General features: G+C 46.2%; 1 protein-coding gene across 1 annotated transcript; it reads right to left on the reverse strand.

Annotated features, from left to right (window-relative positions):
- Positions 1-1,176: 1,176 nt before the first annotated feature.
- On the reverse strand, positions 1,177-18,813 carry CCNF (cyclin F). The gene is made up of 17 exons (XM_048495040.1): positions 18,701-18,813; positions 15,330-15,484; positions 14,741-14,847; positions 14,406-14,473; positions 12,364-12,557; positions 11,175-11,228; positions 10,290-10,394; positions 9,833-9,910; positions 8,709-8,860; positions 8,436-8,600; positions 7,986-8,109; positions 6,385-6,565; positions 6,109-6,196; positions 5,252-5,351; positions 4,831-4,955; positions 3,599-3,768; positions 1,177-2,966 (listed from the first exon to the last, which is right to left on the reverse strand). The coding sequence occupies exons 1-17, from the start codon at positions 18,711-18,713 to the stop codon at positions 2,518-2,520; spliced, it is 2,328 nt and encodes a 775-aa protein (XP_048350997.1). The 5' UTR covers positions 18,714-18,813; the 3' UTR covers positions 1,177-2,517.
- Positions 18,814-23,078: the final 4,265 nt, after the last annotated feature.

Consider the following 23,078-nt stretch of genomic DNA (forward strand, 5'->3'; position numbering starts at 1 on the left):
TGAGACCAGTTCCTCCTCTCTCTCGAGCCCCCACTGCACATGAATGGAACCGCCATACGCCATGCCTGGCGGGCAGGATAAATACCTTCAGGGGGCCACATTTGGCCCCAGACGTAGGTTGGGGACCCCTACTTGCTTATATAAAGCCATTAGATGCTGACCGCACTTGGAGTCCTGTGTTCAGTTCTGGTCGCCACATCTCAAAAAGAATATCGAAGAGATAGCAAAAGTGCAGAGAAGGGCAACAAGGATGATTGAAGGATTAGAGCACCTTCCTTATGAGGAGAGGCTGCAGTGTTTGGGGCTCTTTAGTTTGGAGGAGACGTTTGAGGGGGGATATGATTGAAGTCTATAAAATTATGCATGCGGTAGAAAATGTTGACAGAGAGAAATTTTTCTCTCTTTCTCACAATACTAGAACCAGGGGGGCATTAATTGAAAATGCTGGGGGGAAGAATTAGGACTAATAAAACACTTCTTCACACAACGTGTGATTGGTGTTTGGAATATGCTGCCACAGGAGGTGGTGATGGCCACTAACCTGGATAGCTTTAAAAAGGGCTTGGACAGATTGATGGAGGAGAAGTCGATCTATGGCTACCAATCTTGATCCTCCTTGATCTGAGATTGCAACTGCCTTAGCAGACCAGGTGCTCGGGAGCAGCAGCAGCACCAGCAGCAGCAGGCCATTGCTTTCACATCCTGCAGGTGAGCTCCCAAAGGCACTTGGTGGGCCACTGCGAGTAGCAGAATGCTGGACTAGATGGACTCTGGTCTGATCCAGCAGGCTAGTTCTTATGTTCTTAAACATCTTGTGTCTTGAAAACCAAATGGGGTTGCCATAAAGTGCCTAGCACTTGATGGCCACCCTCCCCACAAGTAAACACATTAAGCTGCTTCACGCCAAATCAGATCATTTTATCAAAGTTGGTATTATTTACTCTAACAAGCAGCGGCATTTCAGGGTCCCAAGCCTTCCACAGCACCCACAACCTTTTAACTCGAAATGCTAGGGATCGAATCGATTCAGCTCAGAGCTTCCCCCTCCCAAGGTGGCAACATGAAAGCCACATCCAAAGTTTTCAAGTGTCAGTTAAAAATACAAGACATGGCACACACCTTGAAGCAGGATTTAACCAAACCTTTCCTCCACCGCCCAAAAAGAGGAGTCCAGAGTTGTATAAAAACATGGTTTATTTTTTTTATAAAAATGTGGTCACGAGCCAACATAAATTGTCACTGACATTACCTCCTTTATATATATAAAAAAGAACTGAGATGATCCAGTGTTTCTCAGATTCTTACAGTTGTAACATCACTCAAGTGTATGTATCTTGGCAAACGCTCTAGAGAAGAATCATTTATTGACGACACAACAGCCTTATTCTGTACCCCTAAAGACGGAACATAGGCTGCTGCTCAAGAGTTTTCTTACAGCTTTAGAACACAGAAAGAAGGCTGTGGGGCAGTGTCCAGTCCAGGTTTTTCCTCATGTACTGAAGCAGTTACTCCAGTGGAAGAAAATCCAAGCTTGAATGTCTAAAGGCATGGAATTCCAAGTGTCGTCTTAGTGTAATCAACCCTTTTGCAAAGGACAATTCATTCCATAATTTCTAACAGCAATGGCACACCAAGTGTAGTTAAAAATGGCCCCAAACTGATTTGTGCTTCAAACCTCCTGCTATGCTCACAAATATAATTCAGGTTGAGTTCAAATCATTAGCTGCTTTCCCCCACCCCATGCTCTACGGTACCATTGCTGAAGCCCAGCTTTACATTGGAGAAAGTCAGACACCAAGAATCTGAATTTTTTTAGGCAGGAGCATATAAAATCTGAACAAAGGTTAAGAGACCAGAGCAACATCAAAGAGGGCTAGAAAGGGAAAAAAGAGAGAGTTAAACACAGATGTAGAAGGGTTTCCAGTAAACCATTAGGACATAATTCATTGGCATGAATCCTTGTAGCAGTTTAGCACCAGACCTCAATTTAAGAGACATTCACCTGTAAAACAGTATTTTTAGCACAGCACTCTGGAAGATGCTAATTTGAAGGATCGCAGCCAGTAGCGAGGCTAGACGTTAAACCAGTGAGCATATCCCAGTAATACAAGTTAACAAGCTGCAAGTGTGGTTTTTGTGACAGAGGCCAAATTTTGCACCAAATCTTGCAGGGACAAAAGGGATTTTGAGTGGAACACTCATTTGGCACAAGTCAGGAAGATGTTATTTGCATAGAGTGGGAAGAATCGGAGGCAGGATTCTCCCCCGCTTGTCTCTAGGGACTTCGATATAGCAAGGTCTGCTGACATGGTTGCTAACATACCACTGCCAGAAGCAACTGAAGGGAGGACAGAAACTCAGGGAAGTTCTGAAGTAAACATCAGTGGCAAACAGTGCTGCACAGCTTACAACCCACCGTGCTGAAGGCAGCCTGGCAACCATTTTATGGCACCCAACCAGAGGCTTAATGAGAATGTCTCATTTTTCCAGACTGACCGAGGAAAGAGTAGTAGCGTATCAAAGGCTTATGAAGCCCAAATTCATCCTTTCTGCTTCACTGTACTCAGCCACGTTTTTCCTCTTCACCCGCCTCCGGTTGCTCTTCCTGTCAGGCCTAGCGCAATCGGAAGGTAAACGTGATTTTGCATCCTGAGGCAGAGGTAGGCCTTGGTTCTTCACAGGATTCACTGAGGTAGTTTTAGGAGCTGCGGCGAAGTTGCCATTCGCAGTAGGAGGAGAGCTGGCGCTATTGACAGAGGAATAACCAGAGCTGGCTTCCAGAGTGGATTCTCGGAGGGTGTGGCACACAAGCCACTTCTTCATCCCACCTGGTGGGTCACTTTTACTCAGATCGTGTGCAGACCCACCCTCAGAAAGGGACTCTTCGTCACTGGAGTCTTCGCAGCAATGGTCTTTGGGATCCACATAGACTACAGCTACGTCCAGGACGCCACTGGGTGATGTAACTGCACAGGGCGGAGGGGGAGTGAAATACACAATTAGGGTAGCTGCACAAATCTTTCCAAATTAAGAACATAAGAAAGAGCCTGCTGGATCAGACCAGAGTCCATCTAGTCCAGCACTCTGCTACTCGCAGTGGCCCACCAGATGCCTTGGGGAGCTCACTCAAACAGATTAGACTAAATGAGTCTAATATCTGGTTGTTTCACTTTCCAGTTCCAGCTGGTTTATTTCTCCTCCTTATAACACACTGTTAGCATATGATACTCAGACAGTAAAACAATTTGACACTTAAAAACCTGTCTTTTGCTACACAATTTATACAACCAAGCGGGGAGGACTCATTCTGGGGTTTGGCAGGTTGCATATATCTCTGACATTAGGTATTAGCTACTTCCTCAGCCCCTACCCCCATATCTGTAAAAAAAAACAAACACATTTGGAATTCTCCTTCCAAAATCAAAAAAGCTTGCCTGCATATTGAGAATTGGCATGACAGGCAAAATAATTCTGTTAACATATTCCTGAGAATTATTGCTTACCACTTAATTGCATGGCATAAACGTACCTCCGCTTTCCTTTCCCGTGGTGGGAATTCCGACACAAAAAAACCCAAAGGAAACTGTCAAAATCTTACCGTCCCCTTCCTTCTCTCCTTCGCTTTCCTGATCTCCCTCGTAACCCGAGCAAGCGTCCAAGCTCCAGTCTAGGAAGTTGTCCAAAAGACTCTCCTCCTGGTTGGACAGCTCAGCAGTGGGCGTTGTTACAAAGCTGCCCCGGTCCTCCTGGATGCTGTCTTCCCTTCTCCTGTGCCAATAATATAGTTGTTAATACACATTCGCCAAATGGAGTTAGAAACAGAAGCTGAACTGGTTGTGGTGGGTTTTCCGGGGTTTCTCTGTGGCCATGGTCTGGTAGATCTTGTTCCTAACATTTCGCCTGCACCTGTAGCTGGCGTCTTCAGAGGCGTGTCACAGAAGCTGAACTATTTCTAACTTACATTTTCATTCCAAACGAGTTCCCAAAACATTTTTCCAATATAAGATGCTACCCTGTTTCCCCAAAAATAAGGTCTACCCCAAAAATAAGCCCTAGCATGATTTTTTCAGGATTTTGGGAGGATGCTTGAAATATCAGCCCTACTCCAAAAATAAGCCCTAGTTACTAGTGCAAAATCATGAGAAAAAAATAAGACATCCCCTGAAAATAAGCCCAAACGCATCTTTTGGAGCAAAAATTAATATAAGACCCTGTCTTATTTTTTGGGAAACTCGAGTGTACACCCTGTCAGTATTAAGGCAAAAATTTAACCCCCAGAGAAAGAAAAGCAGAGAAAGAAAAGCAACCTAGAACAGCAATGATCCAGAGAAGGAGCAGAAAAAAAAAGACCCAGAAAGAAAGCAGGAGAATCAACCAAAGGCCCAAGGCAAGCCATCCATGAGAATGACAGCATGCACCGATAACGACAAGGACAGATCAATCTTTCCTTCACATTATAAATACACAATTCAATCGGTACACAGCTATTTTCTTAGGCGGCTTGTTACCAGCTAGGCCTGAGCCCTAAGACAACTTCAGAACCGTTTTGGCTGTGCTTTTCTCATCTGCACTGGGCAGCCCAATAAAAAGGCAAGAATATGGAAAAGTGTCTGAAAACGTTGACAAGAGAGTCGCTGAACCCCACTGGCCCATGCCAGACTGATGTGCCGCCAAAGACTGAAAACAAGAATCCGTGCTGAGGCTGACTATCTATTAGAATTCAACATGTCTTAACATTTATGTTTGAATAAGCATTTTAATTTACACACCCCAAAATTACCAATCCGCCAAGCAGGTAAGCAATAGTCCTGAGGGGAAGAATTCACATACCTTTTAGTTCTCTTCCCTGACGGAGAAGCAAGGAAGGTTTCCACTGTGCTCGAGTGCCAAGAATTGGGCTCCGGGTCTTCCTGCTTCACTCCTAGCAGCGAACAGAGCTGGCTGTAACTCATCACCTACAATGAGACGTACCTGGTGAAAGTATCACAACTACCACCACCCTCTGCACCCAAAATGCCCTGCTTCTCGCCCTTTCCCAATAAGCCTGTGAGTTAGCATCAAGTTAACAAGCAGTTCACCTAAACCACCTCTACAGCATTTAGTTAAAACTTCCATCCATTGATCAATAATTTAAAACAGCAGCTTGGACATCCAAAGCACTCTGAGATCCTAGGAAAGCCCCACCACCCACCTTCATTGCTCATTCCCTACAGAAGAGAACACAGACAGTGAGGCAAGGTGTTCAACGTACCTCTTCTCTGCCGATCTCTCCGTAGCGCTGATCTTCAAACCGTTGCTTCACAGCGGTCAGAGGCACCTGCCTGTAATCCTTCGGAACATCATCGTGAAAGCTTTAGGGGGAGAGAAACACAAACCCTTCAGAGATTCACTGGTTGAGGTTCTCGCACACGCCAAGAATTAGACGAGGCCACTATTTATTTGCGTGCCACCGCCCTCTGAATTCCCAGTCCTGGCTTCAAATTTCAGATTTATTGGAGACATCCATAGGCAATCGCTAATTTAGCGGGGAGGGGGGAGCGCAAGAGGAAGAGTTTGAAGAAGAAGAAGAAGAGTTTGGATTTATATCCCCGCTTTCTCTCCTACAGGAGACTCAAAGGGGCTTAAAATCTCCTTGCCCTTCCTCCCTCACAACAAACACCCTGTGAGGTAGGTGGGGCTGAGAGAGCTCCGAGAAGCTGTGACTAGCCCAAGGTCACCCAGCTGGCATGTGTGGGAGTGCACAGGCTAATCTGAATTCCCCAGATAAGCCTCCACAGCTCAAGTGGCAGAGCTGGGAATCAAACCCGGTTCCTCCAGATTAGATACACGAGCTCTTAACCTCCTACGCCACTGCTGCTCCTGCGCCACTGGGACACAAAGACTTCCAAGATTTTTGATCATATTTCCAACTCTTGAAAGACAGTAGAGCTGAAACCACTACTCTGCAATATTTTGTGCAAGTCACCGTTTCCAAACCACCCCCGCAACCTTTGTTCAGAGTGTCCCAGGGAAGCAGTCCCACTGAGCTACTCTGTCAGCTGGAAAGATAGATCATTAATTGCCATTTCCCTGTCCCCTTCCCGCCACTCCAAGGATATTAGATTTTACCACTTCTTGTGGAGACTCAGCATACAGATTTTCAGCTCTTCAAGGGAAAATCCTGTGCATTCTGATAACTGCCTTGTCCATGGGTGAGCTGAAGCACGGAAACAAACAAAACATTTACAATACTTATGTGGGCTTATTTCCCTGTTAAGTCTCCTCTGTCCCTGCCCAAGCACATTCTGCGTGGCTCCTAGGGGACGAATGCACGCAGTCTGGAGCAGAAAGAGCTGCCCCAGTTGAGAGGGGATGACAGGTTCAGAGGAAGTAATGAAGCGTCACCTTGCCGGTGGAGTACTTTAGCTAGCAACAGTGCTGCGGCAGATAAGCGGGCAGGCGAGTACTGGCAGAGGCTGGTGTTGAGGAATGAGAGTTCACAAATGAAGCCGCACAGGTGCGCCGTTCTTCTCTCCACTGGGATGATGTTCAGTAGCACTTCTTTGTAGTCCACAATAGTGGGAATCTTTAAGAAGAATAGTTGGGTTTCCTTACTTCATTTTTCTCTACCTTTAAGAAGTCTCAGAGCAACTTACAATTGCCTCCCCGCCCCCACCCCACAACAGGTACCTTGTGAGATAGGTAGGGCTGAGAAAGTTAGGCGAGAACTGTGACCAGCCCAAGATCACCTGGAAGGCTTCATGTGGAGGAGCGGGGAAACAAACTCGGGGAGTACAAAAAAAGTGATAAAGTAAGATGAGAGGAATCAAATTTATCTGGGAGAAAAACACGCTTTCAGTCTCTTACACTTTGCACTGCACATATCCCAAAGCTCTGATAACGGCAGTGATGCCTCAGGCCCCTGTTTTAAAATATGGCCCCTTCCGCACATGCAGAATAATGCACTTTCAATCCACTTCCACAATGGTTTGCAAATGGATTTGGCTATTCCGCACAGCTGCAAAGTGAATTGAAAGTGGATTGAAAGTGCATTATTCTGCATGTGCAGAAGGGGCCTAAGTTAGCAAACTGCTGAGTATACTCAAACGGCTTTGGGGTCATTCTGACCTCCGTTGCACCCGAAAGTGAAACTGAAGTTAGCAGGTGGGGAGAAATTGACACGAAAACCCTTAAAGTCACTGGGAAAACAGAATACTACTAAAGAGCTGACAAAGAGGAGAGAAAATTTAAATTCATACCCCAAACAACATGCAAGGAAGAGGAATTATACACACACGTGCAAATCATGCAATACCGAAGTGAGGGTGCTGAAAAAGACCTTTTCAGGCAGCTCTTCACCCTCCAGGATTCCAACCAGGTCAGTAGCTGCAGAATGCATATTATGACAATGTTGCTGCAGCTAAGCAAGTCTGGTCAGAACTTGGGACAAGTCAGAACTTGGAAAGAACTTGAGACAGGATCTTTTGGGAACCTTATGTAAAACAGGCCTGCTGTTCCACACAGGAGACGAATGTAAACGTTATGATCTGCAAACTCATCCCCACATTTGCAGGGAGCAGAAAGTGAAGGCAGATCCCATAAGTGGCATTTAGCAGCCATGTGATACAAGATCCATTTCAAAGGCTGAGGGTGCGAGAAAACCCAAAAATCGCCTTTGATAGATCCGGTCCTATTTTCAGCACTCTGGCAACAGCTACCGTGTTTCCCCGAAAATAAGACAGTTATAATATATTAATTTATATTAATTTTTGCTCCCAAAGATGTGCTATGTCTTATTTTCAGGGGATGTCTTATTTTTCTGTGTTCTGTTCATCGGGCATGCTTCCAAACAAAAACTTCGCTACATCTTACTTTTGGGGGATGCCTTATATTTCGCACTTCAGCAAAACCTCCACTACGTCTTATTTTCAGGGGATGTCTTATACTCGGGGAAACAGGGTAGCTAGACTGGAGAGAATCTCTCAGCAGTGTTACGGAAACCTTACCCGTATCTTGCCTTCCAAAGCGGAGATGATTTCTCCCATCATTCGGACAAGATCTTCATATTTATATGTGTTGTCTGTCAACCAAACCGCTTCCCGTATTGTCAAAATATCTTTGCTGATAAAGCTGTGAAGAAATGACTGTTCAGCGGCACAGTCCAAAACCAAGGTAAGCGCCCCATCTTACTGAGTTGTGTCAGATAAGGCGCATTACAGTTTCTTGTCCTGTGGGATGGGGCGCTTACCTTGGGTTTGGACTGTGCCGCTGAGCTGTGTCTAGCCCAAGGTCACCCAGCTGGCATGTGTTGGAGTGCCCAAGCTAATCTGAATTCCCCAGATAAGCCTCAAGTGGCAGAGCAGGGAATCAAACCCTGTTCTCCAGATCAGAGTGCACCTACTCTTAACCACTACACTATCATGGACAAGTCCCAAGTCAATAGTTCAGCCTCTTACCGTGTACAAATAACCATGCATGCGATTCCCAAGAGCTGAAGACGAGCCCGGGGCACAGGCCTCAATTTCAAGTACCGGTCCACGCAACCCACTGTCATGTGGAGACAGAGGCTGGAGAAATCCTTCATAGTGGCCACTTCCACCAGCCAATCGATCAGAATGTATCTAAAGAGAGAAAGGAAGGAGCGCACCACAGCTGAGGATTGCAAGAGACACTTGGCCCCAGTATTCCTTCCCTCATGATACATGGGGGGGGAGGGGCAAGGTGCCTACCTCATGGTCTCATTCATTCCTTTCTGAACACTGAAGATGCTCTGCTTGCTGAGAGGGAGAGAGGCCTGGAAGAGCTGCGACACCAGCTCATTGGAGGCTTTGGCTTCCAGCCCTGGCTGGTTTCCATTTCCGCAGGCTTTGGCGAGCGCTATCTAAACAGAGGAGGAAGCAAGACAGTAGAAATGGACACTGTATCTGCTGCTTTAGAAGGCGAGAAAATGAATACTGAAAATGTCTGGAACTGACCCCAGGGACAGTATAAATGTAAGTAACAGCGTGTGGTTATGTCACGTTACAATCTTCAATATTTTGGCTTGGAAACATTTTTCTTAAAAGACCATGGTTGATTCCTCAAAGAAGAAGAGTTTGTATTTATACCCCCCGCCCCTTCTCTGCTGTAGGAGACTCAAAGGGGCTTACAATCTCCTTTCCCTTCCCCCCTCACAACAAACACCCTGTGAGGTGGGTGGGGCTGAGAGAGCTCAGAAGAACCATGACTCGCCCAAGGTCACCCAGTTGGCATGTGTTGGAGTGCATAAGGCAGTTTGGTTCCCCAGATAAGCCTCTGCAGCTCAAGCGGCAGAGCGTGGAATCAAACACGGTTCTCCAGGTTAGAATGCACTGGCAGGAAATGGAGCCTTGAGGAGTTGACGAAAAGGCAGAGGCTCTGTACTCTGGAAGTGAAGCTCCTCTTTCATTTTTCAGGGACTGTGCGTGAAAAAGCAGACTTTTGGGCCTTGCTTTGACTTTGAAGCAAATGGTGGGGCCACAGGGGTGTATCTAGGTAAAATCAGCCTGGTTCAAAATCTGAGTGCTCTCCCCCACCCCCCCGTATGGGTGGCTGCCCTCCCCAAACAACATTTTTTTGCATCAAGTCTTGAAGTCAGTGTATGGACCCAGGGGGAAGGAGGAGGGTTGTGGGGGCGATTTTCTCCCCCCCCCCGCCCCATAACTAAATGGCTGCAGCCCGGGGACATTTGACCCCATATGTCCCCCTGGGTGGTACGCCTCTGGGCAGACATATGGAGTGGAGGGAAGTGAATGGGGCAGAACTTGTTTGTATTGAGCTCCATGTGCACGATCACAGCAAAATGAATCCAACTAAACTGCAGCAACAATCTTACCTGGGCCTCCCAGGACCCCTTAGCCGCATAGTCCCTGAGTTTCCTGAGGCTCTGGAGGTATCTACCAGGGTCTGACATCTGCAAAGAAGGGATACAGTCCTATTATAAGAGGCTTCATGATCCACCCGAGGGAGACAATGCATGACTTTATACTCACAAAATGGACAGTTCCCCTCGTCTCTTTTGTAAGCTAGCAAGCTCGAGCACAAAAATTGGAGGTGATGCTCCAGAGACATGCTTTCTATTCGCTGCACCCACATGTCATCAGTTCTGAAGATGCTCAAGTGTCAGTCATCTCTGTTCCACCCAGGTGACGAATATATTATTGCCTGCTCCCCCCACCCCCTTCTTAGACCCTCAGCAAGCCTCTCTCACTGCCGGCTTTACGTCTAGCTGGCCTAGCTGGATTTCTTCCCTCTTCTGTCCGCCACCATCACCGCTGATCACGGACACTCACAGCAGCTTTTCTGTTATTTTCCCAGAGGAGGTAGGCACTGTGCAAACATCCTTGCTTTGAGGATATCTCAAACATTTCAAGGGCTTCTTTCTTCCTTTCTTCATCCTGTATGAAACAGAGAAAAAACAGAGGCCACTGACGCCAGCCGGTTCACGAACAGGAGTGAAGCCACGCAACTGCACCTCCCAGGTGCGCTTTTTATTTTTATAGGGCTGCCAGTTTGCAACCTTCCCTCTTTCATCTATTGCTGTATTAAGCCTCTAAAGCATAGGTATCAAACTCGCAGCCCTCCAGATGTTATGGACTACCATTTCCATCATCCCCTGCCAGCATGATGCTGGCAGGGGATTATGAGAACTGTAGTCCATAACATCTGGAGGGCTGCGAGTTTGACATCTGTGCGTCGAAGGCTACAGGCAATCATTGCGTGCTCCTGTCTGGTCGAGATGGAATGGTAGGTGCATGGAATGTGTTAGAAAGGCTCTTGGTTCCAGAAGCCTTCAGATTCCAATATACCTTGATGTATAAATGCAGGCGCCTGAGCAAGCGGGCCTTTCCTTCCTCCCAAAACACAGACTTTCAGCTACGACAGATGTTTCTCTTTGGGCCCTTTGATTCTCAAACCCACTGATGATCTGTGTCACCCCACTGCCTGCCTCCGCTCAACTTTTCCTCCTTCCTGTTCTAGCCCAAGCCATTGATAGCATCCCCACTGATCTGAAACGGGGTCTAGCAGACGACTGCAATTTGCAAGAGCCTCCAGGAGCAGCCGCGCGAGCTCCCCCCGTTCATTAAAGTTGCATTTGATGCACCAGACCTGGCGGCGCAGCGTTAAGACTTTTAGATGCAGCGAGACTAACGGCACAGCTGCCACAAAAGGCTTACCTCAAAGAGTTGTAGGACCTTAGCCAGGCAATACAGAATCGATCCTCTCTGAGCCTACAAAAGGAAGAGCAATTTGTTACAAAGCTTGACAAGATTAAAGATGGCCTAGAAATAAAACAGAGAGGCCATAAGCTCAGTGCAACAGCACCGGCTTAACATTCAAAGAGCCCCCATGTTCCATCCCTGCCATATCCCTACTTTAAAATGGCCAGGTAGCAAGCAAATGCTAGGTCTAGGCCTGAGCCCCTGGAAATCTGCTGTTGGTCAGAGGAGATAAATCCAGCCTTGACAAGATGAATAAGGCAGCTTTTATGTTTGCAAAAATATTTGGCATTCTCATGAACCGCCAAGAGACAGATCCCTTCACTTCAGTGAGTTGGCAAATTAACTTTGAATCAGTCAGTGGGCAGAGTGTCCAACTGCAGGCACCATAAAAATGGTGACTCACACACAATTTTAATGCAGATTCTGACCAAGGACAAGGAGACAGAAATAAGTCAAGAATGGATTCTCAGGAGGTTTGGCCCAGGATACATTTTACAGCTTTTCTGCACTCCTACAGAATTCAAGAATAGGACTAATAAAAGGAAACATTTCTTCACGCAACGCATGATTGGTGTTTGGAATATGCTGCCACAGGAAGTGGTGATGGCCGCTAACCTGGATAGCTTTAAAAGGGGCTTGGACAGATTGATGGAGGAGAAGTCGGTCTATGGCAGTGGTGGCGAACTTTTGGCACTCCAGATGTTATGGACTACAATTCCCATCAGCCCCTGCCAGCATGGTCAATTGGCCATGCTGGCAGGGGCTGATGGGGATAGTAGTCCATAACATCTGGAGTGCCAAAGGTTCGCCACCACAGGTCTATGGCTACCAACCTGGATCCTCCTTGATCTGAGACTGCAAATGCCTTAGTAGACTAGGTGCTCGGGAGCAGCAGCAGAAGGCCATTGCTTTCACATCCTGCATGTGAGCTCCCAAAGGCACCTGGTGCTGGACTAGATGGACTCTGGTCTGATCCAGCAGGCTCTTAAGAGTGCTGTAGGCATAGGAGGTCTCAATTTTGGCCAGAGTGCCGGACTCATTCCTTTCCCTCAGCATCGGAAGCTCAGAAGTACCCCGAAAACATCAAAAACAAAGGCAGTTTCAGTCAAACCCCCCCCCCCCCCCCCCAGGTCCACCAACTTACTTGCTGCATCTGGCATTCTGCTTTGAGGCTTTCGTAGACGACTGCTTTACAACAGCTCCCGCTCAGAGACCAGGGAGGGCGAATGAAGAGCCAGACAAACGGGGCTGCGCAGACGTTCAGGCGCTCCATCAGGCTGAAGAAACGCGAGGCTTTCAACCCGTTCACTTCGGCACGGCCCTCATCCGAGACGGACACTGAATTGGCAGCAGAAGAAACAAGGACGTGACCCGTATTCATATCCTAGCAGGGCTGTTTCAGCATGCTGACACTAGTGTGGTGCACCAACCAGGCTGTACCACATGGCGGCCCAACGGTGATGTCCTTAGAGACAGCTGCACCCAAGACATGGAAAATGGGCACCCTGCTCCCCCTCATGCCGAGCAAGAGAACACTGAGCGTTTGGGTGGGAAAGAAAAAGGAACAAGGTGGGTTGACGGTCTGCTGCACGGGCATGAACAGAAGCAGAATAAGGAAATGCAGGAGAGCGGGAAAATGCAGAACGGAAAAAGGCAGGAGAGGCACAGTGAGAAAGACAAATCAAAACGATATGACATACTATCTTCTTACAGATAATCATATTTCAAAATGGTCTCAAATGATTATCCACAAAATTAGGGATATTGGAATTGACATAACTGCATTACACAATAGCAACGGAAGATTCATTTTGACTCAAATTAGTGATAGGTTGAGAGATCACAAGACTTTTTTTTTACTCAATCATGATCCCAACCTGTTCACCTCAAGCACTGGGAATTTCTCCTAAGTATGGAGTCCCAGCTAGATACTTCGTTTCTACCTTATCTGTTGAACAGCGACGGGCCTTTATGTTGGCCCGATTTAATAGCCTTCCTTCAACTGTGACATCCGGCAGATACCAAAAAATCCCGAAACATCAAAGGTTCTGTCGATGTGGCTCACTTGACTCCCTGACTCATATTCTGCTTGAATGTGTCCTAAATGCCGATGTATGATCAAGTTTGATTCACCCTCTATTATTGGCAAAGAAAACACAAAACTCTACTTATGCTGCACATTTTCTTTTACGGGACCATTCTTTTGATGTTACTTGTGCACTTGCTTCCTTCCTGGCCATTATTTTAAAACGATAGCTATCGTTTTTATTTGCTTATTGCTGCTGATCTATATCTAATTAGTTATTTAAATGTTTATATATTTGTTGTTATACTATGCTAATGAAAGGCATATTGATTGATTGATTGGCAAACGCTTCGGTCACAGCTGTACCTCAGCATTAGCATTGGTCCCTTCTGCACATGTAGAATAGTGTAGTTTTAATCCATTTTCAATGCACTTTGAAGCTGGATTTTACTGTGCGGAATAGCAAAATCCGCTTTTAAACAATTAGTGAAAGTGGTTGGAAAGTGCATTATTCTGCATGTGCAGAAGGGGCCATTGTCTGACCCATGCAACATATGCTCCATAGGAAGAATCCCCAGCGACTCTTTCAGAATGTTAGTGACACACACAGGCACACAACTCTCGAAGTGAATTTTAACACCTCGAACGGTTAACCTTGCTGGCCCTAACTGAGCAGTAAAGTGAGATGCAAATGTCACAGCCCCCTCCATCAAGCAGCCTTGAACTCATACTCATACTGGCCTCCACTTGGGATGGGGCCTTTTCGACCCTGGCCCCTGCCTGGTGGAACACTCTTTCTCCAGCTGTTAGGGCCCTGCGGGAGCTTGGTAAGTTCTGCAGGGCCTGCAAAATTGAGCTGTTCCACCGGGCTTTTGGGGGAGATGGCCACTGAGACCTCCCCTCCTTTATGCCCTATGTATCATCTGTGTTTTTATTTTTGATAATCTGCCGGTCCCCTCCCAGGGTTAGGACACCATCCACTAAATTGGGTCATAGTGTTGCTACTTATTTCATTGTATTTTGTTGATTTTAATAGGGTTATTTGATTTGTTATTCCCTTGTATTTGTAATTTATTGTTTGTCTGACCTGTACACTGATCTGAGCCCTCTGTGGGTAGAGCGGTCTATCAAATCAAATAAATAATAATAATAATACTTACAGCCTTCGTTATAAAGGTAGGCTATTCCCAGTTTCACAGCAGCTTCAAAGTTGCCCTTCTCAGCACCCCTGTAGAATTAGATGGAGGGTGTTAAAAAGAAGAGGCTGAATAATACATACAATATTTTTCAATTCCCAGAGACTGAACTGAACTACATCTCACAATTCTCATCCAGTTGAACAACACTCCTGGTGTAAAGAGCTAACAAACTGGACGGCGCTTTCACATACAGCGTGGGAAAATCATTGCTCCCAATCTTCCCCACCATAATATAACCAAATGTGTAGTACTGGGTTGGCTCAGCCTTAGAATTTCTGGGGTCTTTAAGAGTTTACCTTTCAAACATTTTTAAATTGCTTGGCGAAGGCCACACTTCTTGAAAACTCGCACATGCCCAAACACTAGCGTGGTTATCTACAAGGTACTTAAGATGAGAGTGGACCTGGGGGGGGGGCAGGGAGGGAGAAAGAGAAGAGGGTTGTTATTACTGTTCCCAATAGATTTTACAACAAACCTACTCAAGGTCAGTTAATACAAAGAGTTGGGTATGTGGCCCTCTCACAATGTCCCCACCAATTAAAGCACAGTGGAAGAGGAGACCTGCAGCTTCGTTTTTAACAAAGTTTACATTTGTTCCCAAAAAAATCTCCAGTCCAAATTAGTACCTGACTACATGTGAGAAAGGGCAAGACAACCCACTGTGAATCTTGTTTGTACATTCTTCTTCTTCCAAGGGCCTCAAGGCAAATTCATACGTCCCCACATCCTTATACCATTGCCACAAGGTCCATCAGGCTGAGTGAATCAAATTCCCCAAGTAATGAAGGATTTTAATCCAGATCTCCTCCATTCTTGCCTGAAATTCTAACCACTCTGCTGCACCCAATTTAGCACACTGGCTGAATTATTAAAACCGGGACTTACAGCACGCAGGGAAAGGATGTCTTCGGCAGGTAGCCCCTTCAGGACATGAAAGAGAACATCTTCTGGAAGGCTCAGCAGCGTCAGGACTCTGGGCCTCTTTCTCATCCTTCGCTTTGAAGGGACGGAGAAGCATCTGGAACATCTGCAATGGGTCACTAAAACAGAAGTTGAGGGATTTCAGAAAGTGCGAGAAGTGGAAGCAGCCATAACAAAATGCAAGCAATCACCACAACCCTGTCTATTATGCAGGCCACGTTACTAGACCTCATGGTGGCCCCCAACGCTCCATCAGCTGTCAAACCAATCTTATTTTAACAGGATGTGTTGGGGCAAATACCGAGCCACACCATTGAGCCATTCAGCTCTTTGCTGGTCCAAGACACTTCCCATTCATGCAACATGCAAGCAGGGGTATTATCTGCAGCAATTCATATGTGCAAAGGGAATCTTCCTGTACCGTGCTTCCTGCCGCTCCCTGTTACAAAGCATAAAAAGCTCAACATTACTTGGTTCTGAGAATGGCTAGACTCTGCCTCTTGTTTCCCAGCAAGGATGAGCATTGGACAGGCAGATGGAACATGAATTAGCAGTGGATCCCAAGATATGTTTAACGCAGAAGGAAATTCCAGTGAGATGCACTTCCAAATAAATATCCGTGGCACTGCCACTGTAGTTGACAGATAGCAACCTGCTCACCGTGAGCTTAAAAAAAATAATGTCCAGGTGATTATATGAGGAAGTTTTATCTACTGGGGTTCTCAGTTTTATCTACTGTAGCCCTTTTCGGGGCCACAACAAACATAGCTATAGAGACAAGTTTAAAAGGCACTAACAGGTACTAACTCACAGACTGCTTAAGATAAGAAATTATGTTACTCATCAGGTAAGGTGAAGATCAAATGTTATCTGCATACATACATGAGAAACGCAGAAAAAAGCTTGAAAGCTATACAGGTATGTGATACACATACACACACTCATGATAGGAAATGTGGGGTGATTGTGGCTTCCTAGTGCAGGCTCACATGCAGTGGTGGGATTCAGCCAGTTCGCACCACTTCGGCAGAACCAGTTGTTAAAATGGTGCTTGTAAACAACCAGTTGTTAAATTATTTGAATCCCACCACCGCTCACATGTATGAACCATCATGTGCAACAGTACACAACACGCATCTCCAGCTTTTTCTCCAACATGGAATTTAGGATTGAAAAGGATCAGGAGCAATATAGACTTAAAATTAAGCAGATTTATGGAGCACTTAACTTTGGAAGGGCTATCCCTGCAGTATAAAACTCTACAGCCCCATGGCGAGTTATTCCAATCAAAGTCTGTTGAAATGAATGGGCTTATATAGTAACTCCCCTTAGGACTGCACTAAAATAACTTCTGTTAAAAGGTTATACTATTCTGAAACCATTGAAATCAATGGGCATGAACTTCCTAAAATTGCTATAGCCTCAGAAGCAATCACACCCACCCACAGAGGTGGCATAATTGGGCTGTTAACATTCAAAGCCTGGTTTGCGTTTAGGGAAGCAAAAATGGGAAATATTACACTGAATTCAGTATAAAATTAGATTCCTTACTGTATCAGAAGCAAATCCCCTTTTTTAAAAAACAACTCAATTTGAGCCTGCTGTCTTAAAAGAAATCCTATTTTTCTGTACAAAATTTAATATAGTCCAATAGAGCGTTATATTCAAATGTTAAAATTCTATTAATAATGTTAATAATTAATCGAATAAAATTCTATTAATAAAATTCTATTAAAAACCCTTTAAAAGATGCACTTAATTTACTCGTCCTTCTATCTTCGTTCCATGTTTTTTTCTCTATTAGAAGGTCTCAGAATAGTTAGAAATATTACAAAACTCCCAATCAAGGGAGTTATTTTAATTGTTCTGTAACAATGTTATACATTTATCTTCTATTGTCAGTTTCTGCATTGTTATATGTCAACTCAACAAATTCGTTTTTAAAAAACCACACAAAATGGCAGAAATCTCTGGCAAAAAAACCCACAATCCTATACTTGTCAAATGTGGGAATCCTTTGAAAACTGCCAGTCCAGCTAGAAACTAAGGTCAGCATGCCCCACTGAATAGATTCTGGCCAAACCTGCTACGTGCTTTTTTGCAGATCCTAAAGGGCATTTCCTCCAGGACTGCACCTCTCTGCAATAAAAGATGAAAATAAAGATTCCCAAAAGGGGAAGCCCTCTGGCATTGCCAAGATGTCCCAGCAAAAAGCCACCACCGAGTCCCCACCCTCTGGGAGGCCGCTCCTATCCCACCATAGGCTCGGCTTACTTTTTAAATCCACCCGCCCAAATTGCAAGAGCGCCCTCGCCTTCAGGTTTCAATGCCAAAATCGGCATTTTCACTCCCTGGCCCCCACCCCTCCCTTTCCCCTTTTTGCTCCCATTTGAGATGGGTGAAGGTTGAAAGTGCAGAAAAAGAGGCGCCCTTAAGTCTAACCGATGCTCCGGATTTAAAGAGGCTGTCGCGACCCGGTTTCCTTGGAGCAAGTCTGCAGTCCAAGGAGATAAGACCACTCAAAGAAGATAATGGGGCCGGGGCGGGGTTGCGTCCCAAGATCTGCAATGGGGAAACAGATCCATGCCCACCTTCCACCACCCCTGTAAGGATCTTCCCTTTCTGGGCCCAAGAAAGCCCCACACCCGGGTCAGCCTCCCAGTTCCAACGGAGCAATGAATAAAAAGTCATTGATCGCCTGCCAACCCGGCTTACTCCCGAGGAAAGGCTCCATGGCCCTGGTTGGTGCCTTTACTTGTCTACTGCAAAGGCAACTGCCGGGTTAAGAACGTTTAAAACCCAGGTGGTGTTTCATAAGCTTTAGGCGGGCAGTGCGATCCTGTACACGTTTACTCGAAAGTAACCCTCGGTTTGTTCCAAGGAGGGACTCTTGCAGTTAGTTTGCACAAGCGTGTGCAACCTTACGTCGGCCTGGCTTCCCTTGGGCACAGGTAACCCACACCAGGCCCCGGCCACATCTTTGCATCGCCCCTCCCGTTATTTAAGACAGCGATCCTATAAGACGAAGCCCACCGACTTGCAGCGAAATCCTAAGCGTCCTTTGCATAAGACTGCACTGCTAAAGGAAACCACCCCCCTCCCGCAATACCTTCTGGGACTAACTTTGTGCCCCGTCAGATCAACGCACCCCCGGGCAAGATCCCGACCCTAAAGTCACACCTTACATAGAGAGCATAACGTGGGCTCGGATTACATAGAGAGCATAACGTGGGCTTCAGATTATTTGGGGGGAGTTTAAAAATGCACCATCCCTTGTCCTTAGACCCTCCCAAAAAGCGGGCTCCGGGCTTGATGCCCCGGGAATGGGCACTCACCGCCCGCTTTCATGCCTGCCGGTTAGCCAGCGAGTCGAAGCACCGGGACGCTCAGCGCCGCGCAAGAACTGCCAAGCAGCTACTTCGTAATAAGCGCCAATACGGCAGGTGGGAGGAGCCTGGCGTTAAACCCCGCCCCCCCGATTCTCAAGCCAAATTCCATTGACGGCTTTCCAGGCCCGCCCTCAAACCACGCCCTCTGCAAAGCGCCAGCTTCCGGCCGCGCGAGCGTCTCACGAAACCCCGCCCACCCAGCACCTCCGCGCCTACATTTTCAAACCCCGCCAAGCTCGCGATTGGCTAGTGGGCGGGGCGGAGGAACGGAGCGGCTCGCGCGCCTCCGGCATTGGGCCATCCCGAAATGCAGATTCGAATGAGGCGGCGGTTGGTGGTTCGGAACGGCGGAGAAGTGCGCAGACGCGCGAGCCGCCTCAGCCAATGGCAGGCTGCTGCCAGACTTAAAAAATTCCCGCAGTGAAGTAGATGTAAATATACCTGTCATGGCCCAGATCAGGTCACGCTATGGGGAAATAAACTGGCCATAGCCACCACAAACCAGAGTTTGCACCCACCCATCACTCATTCCATTTTCCTGTCTTTTTAAAATCCCATATAAAAAGACAGAGCTTCTGGCCCTTTAAAGACTGACACACTTTTTGTCCCATAAGGAGACAAACATGCTCCATGTGGTCCCTGAAAGATTTGGGGGATCTTAAAGACTGAAGGCTGCTGTGTGGCAAATGCTTTCCTGGGAGTAAACAATGAATACCATTAGGGTTGCCAAGCTCCAGGTTCTGGCTGGGGACCTCCAGCAATCGAGATCAATTCACCTGGAGAAAACAGTCACTTTGGAAAGTAGACTCTGTGGCATTCTACCCCACTGACGTCCCTCTTCAGGCTCCAGCCCCAAAATCTCCAGGTATTTCCCATCCCAGAGGTGACAACCTAAGCTTCCGACTACATGTTTAGGTTTTCTCTCTATATAACCCAAGATGTTTGAGGCAACTGAAATAATTATTTTGGGTCAAAAACATAACCAATGACACCTTGAAGATGGATCCGCTGATATAGGCTGGAACCTTCTATCTCATCCTAAAGGGGTCAGTCTTTAAAGGTACCTGAAGCCCTCTGAGTTATCTTGGCTGCAGCAGACTTGCACTGCAAGGAATTTCTCCTTTAAAACATATTCTTAAACAGGAAGCTCTTTCAACCTGAAACACCACTCTGCCTGCTTGTTGTACAAGTTTGCTAACATTCTGCCCAAAAGAACCCTCTAGGCAAGTATAAAACGGGCAGATCACTCCTCGAAGAGCCGAGGTACTCTCAAGACACTTTCCTTTTTTTTTTTTTTGAGTAAGCGCAGGTTCCAGTTCATTTGCCAGGGAGAGTTCCGAAGGCTAGCGAATTTCCTCACCTTCCAGAATTGAATTATTTGTACGTATTGTCAAGGGGGGGAATTGGAGATTATGTCTCCCTGTGTGTTTTTGCAATGAAATTCACTGCTATCCAATTACTGTCTGCCTTCAAAGAAAATCATAGGACAGTGCTTTATGTATTTTTCCCTTGAAGGGCAAATAGCAGTTGGGATGGAGGTGCAAGAAAATGGAACTATAGGAAAAGATCCGCTCTGAATTATCTCTCTAACTAAATATATCCCACATCACACATCTCCCCATGTCAGCATTCGTAATGGAAAGCTGCTTCCCATGCACACGCACAAATCCTACTCATTAAAAATAAACAAAATCAGAAGGTTAGACTTCTCCTCCCTGACATTTAGTTATCTGTGTACAAGGTTTGGTTTGGTTTCATTTTCTTAATCCAGAAGCAGGCAATCCTGTAAACCTCACACCCCCGTCAACCTGAAGCAGTACGGTCCAGGCAGGTCGACCATCTCAGAGAGAACTAGGTCTGTGTCAGCGTACACATTGAGTGGTGAGTCACTGAAGTGAGTCAGCAAGTGATGTATATTCATGTCATGTGCGAACCAGGCTGTGGGTGAGGAGGATGAAATGGCACCAACTGTACCTGCCAATCTTGTTCATTTGGTATGAAAGCAAGAAAAGGGCTTTGATTCTCTTTTCCAAAATGCCCGGCTTTCCATTTCAGTTGTTTTCCCTTCCAGCTATATTTCCTGAAAAGGGCCTTGTATCTGTTAATAGTTGGCTGTGTGAATTCACTGATCTGACAGCAGAAAGCAATGGCCTGCTACACGAGGGGGGACACACTTTAATTTCGGTAAGATGAGAATCATCTCCAAATCTAATGGCCCAGCTCAAAATTGGATTTTGCAGAGTCTGATGGATGTCCTGCTCTCAGAATCAATAGACCTTAATCTTACTCAAGTCGAACAGATTCCATTCCGTTTGGTCCTTTGTATCATACATCAAGTTTTTCAGGTTCTTCCGTATCATCTGGTGCAAGGTGACTGCAAGATAAAATTGCTCTCCACAAGGAATGCTCATGAAGCACAAGCCATCCGGGGACAAATGGGAAGCACCCAAGAACATGGGAATCCATTTGTACAGTTCCCGTTCATCACTTCTGCAGCGTTCTCGTGACTGCCCTGCAAAATACTTGGCTGCTGACTAAAAGCAAACCCCTTCTGACTCACTGCCACTGTGGAGAGCATTGGCCATGCGGAATGCTTATCAGCGTTGCAGCTGCCGGGTGGACAGTGCCTATGGCGTTGCCAAACACACTACTCCATTTGCCTCCACCTGCTATTTCAGACTTCACAAAAGTTCCAATATGCCCATTAATGCAAGTGTTCACTAGGCCATTCAAGGCGCAGTGTGCTCATGTTGCCTGTTCATACAACACTCACCACTGCAGACACAGTAAGGGCGTCTTATCTCCAGTGCCCGGCCCTTCTTGAACTTGGCTTATTCTATTTTGATTCCATTTATTTTTAACCCTTCGCAGCTGCGTCCTGACCCTCTCTCATTCTGAAGTGTCCAGGGCTTCTCGTTTACCAAAAAAAAGGTCAACAGCATTTTCACCTGCAGCTACGCTATCCACATCTTTCTCTTCAGCAAGATGGTTATGTCTAGGAGCAGATGCCGAGAAGATTAAAATCTGCCGACAGAAGGGCATTGCTGGATTGTCTGCTGAATCCCAAGTTTGGGGTCTAAGTTCAACACATTGGGAGAAATGTGTACCCCTACATCTTTCAGCAGGCTATGTTGTACAATGGGCTTGCTACAACCAGCCATAACTTCAATGTTGACAAGTTCAAAAACATTCCAGTGGTACTCCACATCATGCCCGGATCTTCATGTCACAGTAGAGACTTCTGAGTATAATCACAGGTGGATTCCACGCAGCAAATGTATAATGGGTTGCAGTTGTTATATGGAGGAGCCCGTTTTCCATTTTCTCGTTCACGTGCGTGCCATGCAGGCAGTGACTGGAGCCCATGGAAACAATCCGGGTTGCTTTTGCATCTTTGTATGGAAAAGCTTCTATCTTGTTTTTTGGTAATTTCCTGCAACACACGCATAGCTGCGCAGGCATTCAGAAATTAACCCCCTGCAGCCAGGTTTATTGTCCCACAATCCAATCAGCTGCACCTGCATAGCTGTGCATGTGCAGCACACAAAAGAAAAAGGGACCACCCCCACCCCATAATTGAATGATGCTAAAGTACATATTCCTTGACCTGGATGGTCCAAGTTAGCCTGATCTTGTGACATATTGGAAGCTACGCAGGGCTGGCCCTGGTTAGCCCTTGGATGGGAAACTTTGGATGGGAAACCAAAAGTGTTGTTATACTGAGGCAGGCAATGGCAAACTGCCTCAGTTCATCTCTTGCCTTGAAAACCCTGAGAAGTCACCCTAAGTTGGCTGTGCCTTGAGGGCACTTCCCATCACCCAAACAGGTACTGGCAAGATTGCCGAAAAATCACTGTGTTTTTCCTTCTAATTCTTTGATTCCTCACCTGGAAGTGTGGCAACTCGAGCTCTTCACAAGGGAAGCTGGCTTCAGCCATGAGCAGCGACTTCCCACTTGGCAAACTGGAGTCTTATCCAGTCATCTCTTGTTCAAATAAATTGCCTTATATAACCGCCCGTTCGGTTACCACCAGGTGGCATGCAATCCATGGCTAACAGCAGCGATTTTCTCCAAGCACACCCCACACACATCATAACCTGGGAGTAGGGGAGAAACAGTGCAAAAGAAAAGAAAAGTAAAGAAAAAGAACTAACAGGCTGGCATTTTAAGGGGGGAAATTATACAATTCCTGGCTCATCCTAGTAGAGCTTTAAGAAAGTGTAATCTTCATCTGTGGATAAGCTATAAGTGCAGATATTACTCAGCATGAGTAGCTGGTAGAGGGAAGATAAATGAAGTTATTTCTTATGAAAGAAACTTGAT

This window comes from Sphaerodactylus townsendi, linkage group LG04 (genome assembly GCF_021028975.2).
Source record: "Sphaerodactylus townsendi isolate TG3544 linkage group LG04, MPM_Stown_v2.3, whole genome shotgun sequence".
Lineage (NCBI taxonomy): Eukaryota > Metazoa > Chordata > Lepidosauria > Squamata > Sphaerodactylidae > Sphaerodactylus > Sphaerodactylus townsendi.